The sequence below is a fragment of the Desmodus rotundus genome, chromosome 4 (assembly GCF_022682495.2).
Source record: "Desmodus rotundus isolate HL8 chromosome 4, HLdesRot8A.1, whole genome shotgun sequence".
In the NCBI taxonomy this organism is placed as follows: domain Eukaryota; kingdom Metazoa; phylum Chordata; class Mammalia; order Chiroptera; family Phyllostomidae; genus Desmodus; species Desmodus rotundus.
Window position 1 is genome coordinate 92,533,607 of NC_071390.1, and position 12,608 is coordinate 92,546,214.

General features: G+C 34.4%; 1 protein-coding gene across 7 annotated transcripts in view; it reads left to right on the plus strand.

Annotated features, from left to right (window-relative positions):
• Positions 1-12,608, plus strand: part of RAP1GDS1 (Rap1 GTPase-GDP dissociation stimulator 1) — a 137,909-nt gene that overhangs the window by 45,723 nt on the left and 79,578 nt on the right. For 6 of the 7 annotated variants that reach the window (XM_045183690.3, XM_045183691.3, XM_045183689.3 and 3 more), the window contains 2 exons: positions 6,548-6,670; positions 10,641-10,766. In XM_045183690.3, the coding sequence (XP_045039625.2) occupies positions 6,548-6,670; positions 10,641-10,766 (249 nt within the window). Of the gene's footprint in view, positions 1-6,547; positions 6,729-10,640; positions 10,767-12,608 lie in introns of those variants that run through there. The other variant, XM_024574758.4, reaches the window with a different exon arrangement.

Here is a 12,608-nt window from a genome sequence, read left to right on the forward strand (position 1 = left end):
GGGAAACTTGGACAGATGTGTGCAGAAAAATGAAACTAGACCACTATCTTACAGCACACCAAAGAATAAATTCAAAATGGATTAAACTCTTTAAGTGAGATCAAAACAACAAAAATCTTAGAAGAAAATATAGGCAGTAAAACTGAGACATTTCTCGTAGTAATATTTTATCTAATATATCTCCATGGGAAAGGAAACAAAAGAAAAAATAAAGAAACAGGATTGCATCAAACTAAAAAGTCTTTGCACAGCAAAGGAAACCATCAACAAAATAAAAAGACAACCTACAGAATGGGAGAACATAGTCTGATACATCTGATAAGGGGTCAATATCCAAACTTTATAAATAAGTTATAAAACTTAACACCAAAAGAACAAACAATCCAATTAAAAAGTGACAAAGAACCTGAATAGACACTTCTCAAAAGGGGACATATAGGTGGCCAATAGACATATGAAAGGATGTTCAATGTCACCAATATCTGAGAAATACAAATTAAAACCACAATGAAATATGTTCTCATACCCATCAGAATGTCTCATCAATAAATCAACAAACAACAAGTGCTCATGAGAATGTGGAGAAAAGGGAACCCTTTTGTGCTGCTGGTGGAAATGCAGACTGGTACAGCCACTCTGGAAAGCAGTATGGAGATACCTCAAAAAATTAAAAGTGGAACTGCCTTATGACCCAGTGATTCCACTTCTGGGCTATTATCTGAAGAAACCCAAAACACTAATTCAAAAAAACATGAGCACCCCTGTGTTCATTGCAGTGTTATTTACAGTCACCAAAATATGGAAGCAGCCCAAGTGTCCATCAGTAGATTAGTAGATAAAACAACTGTGGGACATTTACACAATTAAATACTATTCGGCCCTAAAAAAGAAAAATTTTACCGCTTGCAACAGCATGGATTGACCTGGAGAATAATATGCTATGTGAAATAAGCCAGTCAGAAAGGCAAATACCATATGATTTCACACATATTTAGAATCTAATGAACAAACTGATCTAACAAGCTAGAGATAGACTCAGAGAGAGCATGCTGACAGCTCGGTGGGTGGGTGCGGCAGTTAGCAGGTGGAGGGATTGAGCAAGAAGGAAAAAGGACTCTTGGACATGGACAACAGTGTGGTGATTGTGGGAGAGAGGAATAAATGGTAATGGAACAATACAAAAAAAAGAATAAAGATAAATTTCAAAAATTTATGGAGAATCATTTAAAGATGTAAAATAAGGAAGGATATAAAATTTGCATTTTCAGAAGTTTATTCTGATATCTTTATGGATAACTGATCGGGGCAGTGGGAAGGCTGGAGTTAGGGAGACTCTTGGGGAGGCTGTTGCATTCAATAATGGTCAGAACTGAGAACCTGATATAACAGGAATATAGAAAGGCAAGGTAGATGTACAAGGCGCTAATGAGGTGGAATCTGTGGAACCTTTATTCTGATTAAATGTGGGTGGTAGAAAGGCATTTGCTAAAAAAGAAAAATTTGTAGCCCTCTAGGATTTTTGGCTTAAACGGAGTCCCTGCCTGTCACTGAAATAGAAACTAGGATGGCTTTAAAAGTTAAGTTCGATTTGTTGAATGTGAAATGTGTTTATGAGACACACACACACACACACACACACACACACACACACACACACACACACACACACACACACACACCCTTTGTTTTCAGTTGGATAAAAGGAGAAAAGATTCCGGGCTTGTCCAAGTAGTAGTAAATGAATTTTTGAATTTGGATCAGGTTGCCTGGGCACGGCACTTGTTACACACAGTGTTCTAAAAATTTACCCCTTGAGTCATATTCCTGGTTGTTGCAGTCCATCCCAACTCTGAGTCTCCTCTTCACAATCTGTCGTAAGGATTCCTTGGACATGGTGTATAAAGATACTGGTTCTTTACTGTTCCCATACCTCTAAGTGAAACTTTAAACATTATTTATTACTTAAAAAATACTATCAGTCTATCCAAATACATTTTTAGTCTAAGAGGGTCATAGTAATAGCAGTCATTAGCTTTGTTTTTCTAACCTGAAGTTTACTATAAATTGGTTATCAATTGCTTTTTATTAATTTATCCTCACAAAACCTATATGCTAACATAAGTTCAGCTTATTATAGTAGCATATTGAAAACCCCGTCTTGGTGTTTAACCGTCAAGCCAATTATTTTAATGTATTTATTTGGCAGTTTTATTGGGAACTTCAGCCTTAAATTATGAGTTATTCCCATTCTACCTGTTGCCTCTGTTCCACCAGGTCATTGGCCTTGAGAAGTTCTGTGAGTTGTACTTTAACTTCTCCTCCCCGTAATACATTGTGGCCTAGCTTCTGGATTTACTCTTCTTTCAAGTTTCTCTGACCTGATTGCCCAGTTTTCTTTTTCTGTCACTGGCAGTTTCATAACTAAACTGCCTGTTGCCATCAGGAAGCCAGGACGGTGGACCCAGGACTGCACGGGACAGAGTGAGAGCTTTCAGCACTGCTAGGGCTACTGCGATGGCTGTGAGTCCTGCAGGAGGTCCTCCTACAGATGTTATTTTAGAGTTGCAGTCGCCTATCATACAAGGGGGACCCCCAAAAAACCCTGGAATTTATTTACAAAAAAGTATATATTCTTACATGTTTAAACTTCAGTCACCTTCAAAGTACTCTCCATTTGATGAAATACACCTATCTGAGATTTCTTTTTTCCACTGCTCAGAACAGTTTTTGAACTCTTCAATTTTGATGCCTTTTAGTGGTTCTGCCATTTTTTTTGTTTCACCTCTTCCACATCTGCAAAACGTTTCCCTTTGAGGACTTTTTCCATCTGGGGAAAGAAAATAAAGTCACTTGGGGTGAGATTGGGTGAATAGGAAGGGTGAGGCACGGGGGTCAGGCCATTTTTGGTTGAAAACTGCTGAACACTCAGGGTGGTGTGGTCAGGTGCACTCATAAATCACCCACGATGAAATGCACAAATGTGATGAAAGTCTTCAAAAAAATTTCACTGAAGCTGAACGCAGCCTCTCACAACAGTGCCAGTTGATACACTGATACAGATGGGTTCCTAGAACACTCACCTAGCGGGGGAAGCTGGCACTATAAGGGGCTTGTCCTCCAGAAGATAATTCTGTTTTTTGAGTGGGTCCCCCCTCATACGTGGGTCCTTTGACATTCAAGGGCTGCCAGCCACCTCCAATTTGTAGGCATACTCAAACATTTTTTATGACCGCAGCTAACATGTGAATGGGGACAAATATATTGAATTGATTCCTGCAAGTATTTGAAAGGAGTATAGTTAAAATGCCTATTGTAGTCTGGCTAAAGTGATGAAAAGCCTACCTTTTTTTACAACTCCTGAGCACAGCACATGATTTTTTTTTTATAAGTAGCTCTTCATTTAGACCTACAAACACGAACTGCTGACTACTTCTTAATGCTCTTTTAAAATAATTTCAAGGGTGCTGATATCTGAGAATATCTTTTAGTTTCACAGATAACTATGCGTTGGAAATGAAGTATAATGCCAGTGCAGAAAGTATATATGAAGTGAGGCTGAAATTTTGTAATTTTTTAAGAACAGTGACATTTTAGTGATAAGCAATATTTGGTTCTTTATGTTTTTATGTCACAGAAAAGAAGATAATTCCCAGCTATTTAATTTAAATTCTAAACCTACACAGAAAGCCACATGCTAATAGGTAAATGGAATTCCTGTTAGATTTTTCTAAATTCAGATTTATATCAGAAACTAGATTATATATATTCTGTTTATCTCTCGGACAATAGCTTAAAAAATACTATTCCCAGACTCTTCATTCAGCTTAGTATAACTATTCTTCCAATTCCTTGGGTTATAATCTATGGAAAGAAAGCCTCAGGAGAGTACAAGAGTTTTGTATTATTTTTTTTTTCCTTTTGCCCCTGACATTCAGCTCTGAAGTTAAGCCATTCTTTCAGTTACACTGAAAATGAGGCATGCATGGGTGATTTGCAGTTAACCACTTGCCTCCATGCACACAAATGCCTCGGCTTCACATCTAATTGTGATTCATGCCTTATGCCATACTCTTGCTCTTTCATCCCAGTGCCAACAGATGGTGGGACAAGACCCCTGGGGCAGTCTTCCTCGCTGTTGTTCTAAGGTTGTACATCTTCTGGTAGCAATGGTCAGAAAAGGAAGGATTTTAATATGGGCAATTGGCTTGAGTTCTTTTTGGCTTCTTGTTTAAAAAAATAATTAATGGAAATTTGGTGTCAGTTTTTCAGATGGTACCTTAAAATCTTATTTTTTAATCCATGAAGAAGCAAAAAGCAAAGACACATTTATATTTTATAAGTGGGCTTGCTGAAAAGACACCTTTATGTCCCCTTCACGTGTACATTACATTTGTGATCATCTGAATTACAAGAAACCTAGTAAGTGATGGCATACAAAAGGACAGGTTTTATCTATTTGTGCTTAAGCTTTCTGTTCTAAAAACTAATACCACAGGTTGCCAGGTGACAGACATGTCAATTTGTTAGCTTAATAGAATCTGAAGTTGCTGTTTATACTATGTGATTAGTATGATTGGTGACGTTAGACAAGTTTACTTCCATCTTTCTGGGCTAATAAATAAGACTTTTAAAGTATCTCCAAAATGTCTTTTTTATTACAGTACGTGAAATGTTAAAAGCTGAGCCCTGGCTGGTGTGGCTCAATGGATTGAGTGCTGGCCTGTGAACCAAAGGGTTGCTGGTTTGATTCCCAGTTAGGGCACATGTCTGGGTTGTGGGCCTGGTCCCCAATAGGGGCACATGAGAGGCAACCACACATTAATGTTTCTCTCTGTCTCTTTCTCCCTCCCTCCCCCTCTCCCTAAAAATAAATAAATAAATAAAATCTTTTTTAAAAATGTTAGAAGCTGAAATAGTACCAGCTATATGAAAATGCACTATGCTTATGGTAGGAAGAGGAGATGCATGAATAGAATTTCATCATTGAATAATCTTGGTTATTTGATGTGTATGTACCAATGTCATGGATATACATATATATAAATTAATTACAGATTACTTTTTTAAAGATAATAAATACATGGAAGTATAATTACCCATATACTTTTCTATTGCTTCAGCCATTTGACAACTCTAGCTTCTCATGTTGTTAAGAGAGTACAGAGTGCGATGGTTCTGTTCCCCTGGATAGTCACACTGTGCACAGAGCAATGGTCTTTAACCTTTTGACCAGAACCTACCGTTAGAAATACATTTCACGTACAGTGGGCGTGCATATAGTTACATATGCAGGTGCATACACATGATTCAAACAGAGTTTCACTAACAGTGAAACTTTCCCCTCATTCTGAGCAAAATTTTTCCTGTTCTTTTGCTGTTGTTGTAGATGTTAATTTTATTCTCTTTTTAAGAAATTGCTGGTTCTTGTTGATCAGATGTGTTTCAGAGGTTCAGATGGATCAGGACCCACAATTTGAAAAACACTGCACTATTCTGCACTTACTGTAAAGAAATACATTTATTTTTTGTAGACTTTCTCAAATTATTCTATTAAAAGTTATTTTCCTACTCTATTGATCACATCAGCTGCTATTTACTTAACAAGAAATATTTAGAGTTCTCTCTTATTCGTGTATATAGCCAAAGGATTAAAGGATATAGAGGTTCTATACATAAAAACAAATTTAAATGGAATATTTTAATGAACTGCGTAACACTCTTTAAACATATGCCCGTGCCTCTTCATTATTTAGAACCAAATAGTAATTTTGTTTTATTCTCTTGAGCTTGTCTTTAGTCCATCATCACTCCAGGTGTTCCTGTTACCGTTTTTTTAATAGTTCATGCTTTAATAACAGATATATGAAGTGGTTTGGTTTCATCAAAAGGTTCTTTATATATATTTTAACTAAGAAAGAAAGAAAAGCAGCAAGGGACTCTTGAATTTCTATATCACCAAATCAAGTTCTAAATAATGTGGCCTTATTACTGTTTACTATTTCCTTTCTTCATTAGTGTTGGTTTGAAGAGTCGTACAGAAAACATAGTAGTTGTATGGAACTATATAGTTTCCTCTGTCACTCCATATAAAATGTGAGGCGAATTTTTTGCCCATTTACTTGCCATTTTTTTAAATTGTGACAGCATATAGGAAACCATGGAATGAATACATATATATGTATATAAAATAATATACCGTTACAGAGTGCAGAAGGGAAGTAGAAAAAAAGGCATTCCTACTCTGCATAGACAGGATTGGGACTAACATTGAAAAGTAAGTTTAGTATGCAAATGGTATATTCAGAAAGGATTCCTTTATAATCTGACTGTAGATAGGCAAAAGATTGTATTATGAAGTGTTTTGTGCAGATAAAACTCAAAAGCAGGTTGTGGAACTGAAGGTAATTTTATATGAATACATACATGTGAATGTATACTGAACAAATTTTTATTCGGATGGTGAAAATTCTTGAATGTATTATGTATAAAGTTGTCAGTGTTAGTGTGGAAGATTTTCATTGAAGCTCTTTGTATATATCTCTTTCAGATATGGAAACAAGTGAAAAAATCCAAGGAAGTGGAATACTTCAACTGTTTGCAAATCTGTTGATTCCACAGTCTTCCTGCACAGCCAAAATAGCTAACATCATAGCAGAAGTAGCCAAAAATGGTGAGGTTTTCCTCAAGAACTTTTCTGCTGGGAACATCTTCAGTTTTACACCTTACTTGTCAGTATGTTTTATTAATTTATGTTTTAATTTTGTAGATTAGACATTTTTTATGTTTTTTCTATTTCTCTTTTCTTTGACTTTTTTCATGTAATTGTTAAAAATGACTATAGTTACAGTCATTTTCTGTATACATTTCCCATCTGCTATTCCAGTCTTCCAGAGAAGTAGTAAAGGGAAGCACTGCTCGTCCTTTCTGTACCAGTAGCATTTACTACTTTGTTTATTGGATTCTCAAACTTGCCATTGAGTCATTTACCTTTATTGTCACAGAGAGCTTACCTTTTTCAGTGTATGTATTGGTTTATGTTATACCCAGGTTTAAACTATTTGTTTTTAGTTTGGCCTATCCTCCCGACATTAGCACAGGAGAGCCAAAGGGCAGTTGGAATGTATGTAGTTTTCTGCATTCACCTTCTTGGGAAACATTTAGTTTTTAAATTTCCTTTTTTTATAAATACTCTGGAAAAATAATAATGACAGCAGAACTTAGATTAGATAATAGCTAATCCATCCCATTATGTATAATTTATATCTAGTGAGACATTCCTTGGAAGAATTTATTGTAGCAGAAATATTTGCACATGATTTTAATTCAGTTGGTTTGAGAAAACCCTGACTTCTTAAAGCAGTTTTTATTCATAAGGGAAGGCCATACTAAATGCAATACCTTTAGTAAGTCTCAATTTATGTGTTTGATATTGTTTGTAGGCCTTTTATTTTAGTAGGTTGCATTTGTTTCACTTTTAAGAGAAGTCATTTAAAAATTCTGGCCTTACGTGTGTAGTCAGTATGGTAAGTGGCCTAGTAAACAACCTGTTCATAAATGTTTTACCAAAAAGAAAATTACTGTGAGTTTTTTTCCATTTGTTTAGAGGTTTTCAAAATGTCTTTCAGGTTTCAATAAGGTTTTCTATACTGGTAAATCATTTTGGGGGGTTATTAACTGAAAACTGGCCACTGTTTGTATTATCACTATACTGTGCTTTGGGTATGAGGTGGTCATAAATGTTCAGAGATCCTGGCGTATTTAATGCACTTAAAGCAGATTTGAGTTACTCTGAATAGGTAGTGAATACCTTGGGACAACAAAGAGCTCCTGAAGCAGGTTTAGTTTGAAAATGGAAGCCCTTCAGACATGCTTTGTTAACCTAGAGCAAACACACTATCTGAATCTTAGATGCAAAGCAGCTTCATTTTTTAAGATAAAGTGGTTTATATTTAATCTCATTAGAATCACAATATAGATTTCCAGAAACTAGGCATATATGTGTGGGAACCCTTTGAACAAGAATGACAATCACAGCCAGTCTGTGGCCTCTCCAGTATTATCTATACTTATATATAGATAAATAATATATATTTTATAAACATATTTCTGATGAGTTCCTGGTGTATTTTTACATATATCCATCTGAAGTAGGTGAGTTCATGTTTTTAAAACTAGCTAAGGAAGAGCTGTACTCCTCGCTTAAAAAGTAAATTGTCTGAGAAGCAAAAGGTTTTAGAAGGGGTTTACTTTCTCCAGGCTCTGGCAGTATTGCTTTTAATTACATTGACTGAAAGCTGAGGAATATACTAGTTTTATCTTTATATCTTTAAAAAAACCTGAGTTATAATAGACATATCACATTGTATATGTTTCAGGCATTCTTTATATGCTTTTGAATTAAAAAAAAGTTTAGCATAGTTTTATTTGATTCCCAATTTTCCTATAATTATTTACCCTCTCTCATTTCAGGAATGCCAAATACTGATTGAAACATCAAAAATGTGAAAGATAGGTTGGTACCACATAGACAATTAGAACCTGAAAGCAAAGGAAAATAGTAACTCATCAGTGCTGCCATTGCCTGAAGAATAGCAACCACAAAACGAATAAGCAAAACAATAAGATAAAACAGCAGACTCCATTTATGAAATGAATGCAAATCAGACTTTTCCTAAATTTCTTGTTTTAGTAGTCACTTAACTGATGTCCCTGTTGGGAACTAGGCATGGTGGGAGATGAGAAGGATATCTGCCTTTAATTTAATTAATTTGAATTGGTGACAAGTTATTTTAAGATTTGAAATCTGTAAAAATTCTAAAGTAACTATTAATTTAAGAGGCAGATGAGTAGATTGATGTGTCGTCTCCTACAGTCATTGAATTCATGGAAGAAAACAGTAATAGTTCTTTTCCCAGTAGGTGGTGGAATATCTCATACAACTGAGTTTAAAACAAACCCCATAACTTCAACAATAAACCAAAAGGTTAGCTTTAGAAGTAGGGAAGTACTCTTACTTTGGAAGTTTAAGTTAGAGAGCTTTTTCACTTATATAAAGGTAGATAAGAGATAAGATAGAAGTGCAATCATTTATTTAGGTAAAGAGGAATTCCTTTGTGATTTATAGCTATCTTAGGGAGAAAAGAAGTTGTTAAAGAGGTAACAGTTCACATAACAGCCCTATATGATGCGCTCTAAGAATTAAAAAAAAAAATTACGTTTGTTTTTATCTGTACCAGGTGACATTTTTTTTTATTGCTTTTAGAGAGAGAGGGTGGGAGAGAGGAAGAGAGAGAAACATCGATACGAGAGAGAGGCATCAATAGGTTGCCCCATACGTGCCCAGACCAGAGATCATACATGCCCAGACTGGGAATCAAACCCGCAACCTTTTGGTTACACCGTGACTTCGCCCCAACCAACTGAGCCACCCCTGCTAGGGTGATGTGCTCTAAGAATTTGAAAAGGAAGACAAAGTGGGGGAGATTGCTTATGAGGGTACTTGTGGAACAAATTAAGGAGTGGATGACCTTTGAAAGCAAGAGTGAAAAGAGTAATTTTAATTTAATAGGATGGAGTATAGATTCAAGAATTAGATCTTTATTGACTAACTTTATTGACAAGAACATCCTTACAGTGATTCCTAATATCCAAAATGATGATTCTGATATTGGTTATCAGAGAGCTTTCATCAATGAGGTATCTTTATTATCCTTAAATTTTGTAATAGGATTTCATGAGAGACACTGTAAAAAAGTTTGTCTAATTGTAAATATGACGGTATCACTGAAAGTTAATAAATTTAGAATAGTATGTTATAAAGCTAAGGAAAAAAGTTTGAAGTGTAAGAAAACAACTTTTGGTGCTTTAGACCAAATGCATGGGTACAACAACAGATATGAGTAATCTATAAAATGGATTTTAATAAAGAACAGGAATGAAGATAAGTAATAGATGTTTCTGTTGAGTCTTACCAATTGAAAAGGACCTATTTTTAATGATTCACTTGAACCTTTTTTTTTAAAGTCTTATATTTTAGCTTTTTAGAGAACATAGAGTGGAAATTCTACAATTTGATGGCTTAGTTTATAACTGTAGTACATTACGTTCTCATTTGGTGTCATTGATAGGTCTTGGAACTGCGGTGAAACGCTGTATGACAAAACCAATTTTACCATAGGCTAATTTGATATAAACAAGAATTAGGCTTCTACTCCATCTCGTCAACATTATAACAAAACAACATTAAATGGAACAGCTTGTTCGAGGACCAGCTGTGCTTTAATGATCGGGCTCATGGAAAGACCATCACCAATGTTTCTGTCATTACATACTGTTTCCTAAGCACATTCAGTTCTTATAAGAACTTAGTGATAAGTTAGGTATAAAGAAAGTTAAAAATCCTTTTAGTTTATGGCAGACTGTCAGCAAAGGAAAATTACAACCCCACACATTTTTGTGTACTTATTTCGTGAAGTATGTAATAGGGTTGTATTGTAATGGTACTTTTGAACAGAAATGTACTCTTCAAATAGTAAGCTACTTTGGACATTTTAATAGTAGGTATTTATTTTATTTAGGGGCATGATTTGTGTAAGTTGTGAATCTTTAGATTTTTAATTAAATATGTCTCTTATTTTCAGAATTTATGCGAATTCCATGTGTGGATGCTGGATTGATTTCACCACTGGTGCAACTACTAAATAGCAAAGACCAGGAAGTGCTGCTTCAAACGGGCAGGGCTCTAGGAAACATATGTTATGATAGCCGTAAGTGTTGAAGTATCAGTGATACACTTGTAAACTTTTGTTTAAGTGTTATGATTTCAAACTAATTTCCCTTTTAGTGTTAGCACTGACTTTTCTAGGCCAGGACACTAACATGGGCCGGTACGACAGCTCTGCTTATTTAGCAGGTCTGTTGGAGATTTGGGCCATAATAATTCTTAAGTAAGAAGTTATAAAAAGTGAGTTCTTTTCCTCTGCTTCACAAATTATATTTTAAGAGGAAAGTAAGTCAGTTCCTAAGAAATTGGGCTTTAAATTAAATATATATATATTTTTTTTTCAATCAGGTTTTATTAAAGTATCATCTCTGAATGTGAATGCTTATGAACACAGTTTTTAAAGTTTCAAAGTCTCCAAATACATTTTTAATTATTAACAATTCAGTAAAACCATTCATAAAATTCATAATCTTCTCAAAAGCTGGATCGGCCTACTACATTTGCATTGACTTCATTCCTACTTGTCATAGTGTCATTGTCATCCTCATCACTTTCTATAACACACTGTTCTATTAGGCAAAAAGTATGGATATATTGCAAACATTTTACGTTTTCTGCTTTTCCTTCCCACATATGTACAGAAAAATCTTGAGTATATTTAATTTAACTAGGCTTATCCTGATTTTCCTTAGATTTCTAATTTTTGAGACAAAAACACATATTTATATAACTGGGATGACTTTCACTGCATATTTTCCCCATTGAGTTTATAATTCACCTTTTAAGTGAGTTACATTTTGTTATAAACACAGAAGACAAAGCCCTTTAATAATAGGCAATGCTTCCAGTAGTGATTTGTGTATATAAGCCAGATATTACATAAGGTCATAAACATATTTATTTATGATAAAAGAGAGAAAGAGAAAAAAGATTGAAACTATAGCCTTAGGTTATAACTTGTCTGTAGCAGTGGTGGTAAGGCTAGCCTCATGTTCTCTCCTTTCCTTTCTTTTTTGGAACATTAAATATTATATCCGAGGACATGGATGGTATACTATGAATTTTAACTTACAGTTTCCAGTCCCCATTACTGCTTATAAATTTACCTGTTTCTTCATTCCAGTTATTTTTATCCTAGGGTATTAACTTTATTTATAAAATTCTAGTGCTTTATGTTTATAACTTTGCATTTTCATATTTATAATTTTTATTAAACAGCCTACCTTGTAGTATTAGTGTTCAAGAATGAACCATTTATATATATTTTATATGATTAAGTTTAACAGTATATATTATAAAGACTTCGGCAGAGTAACCATCAAAGACTGATGGCATGTACCTGGACAGCATTGGTCATTACTGTTTTTATTCCTATCTTTCTGTGTTTATTACTAGAATTTAAGGCCGTTGACAGTATCCTTGTCCACTTTAGTTATTCTTGAATTATGCATTGCTTGAATATAGGAAATACCTGTCTTGTGTACTTTCGCTTTGAGTTTCACTTAATATTGGTAAAATAGAAGAAGCACCCACAGTGATTTATTATTTCATCTTGCTCTGGTTTTTATGGGCACATAGTAATTTTATTTCCTGTGTACTAAAGAACCTTGAAGTTAAGGTAATAAATGTCTAGTTAATATGATTATTATTTTGATGAAACTGCAGTCCATTATTATAGTGTTTATCATATTCATTTACTCTGTTCTCGCAAAGTATACAGTATAAAGTTCTTAGGCTATGAAGTTAATTTTATTTCATTTATCTATAAATATTTATAACCACTTCATGCTCATTTAATTCAATGGAAATTATAGTTAAGTGGAAAATTAAGAATAGTGAATACAAGCTATTTTTTATAGTTTTAATCCTTGTTTAAGAAAAATGA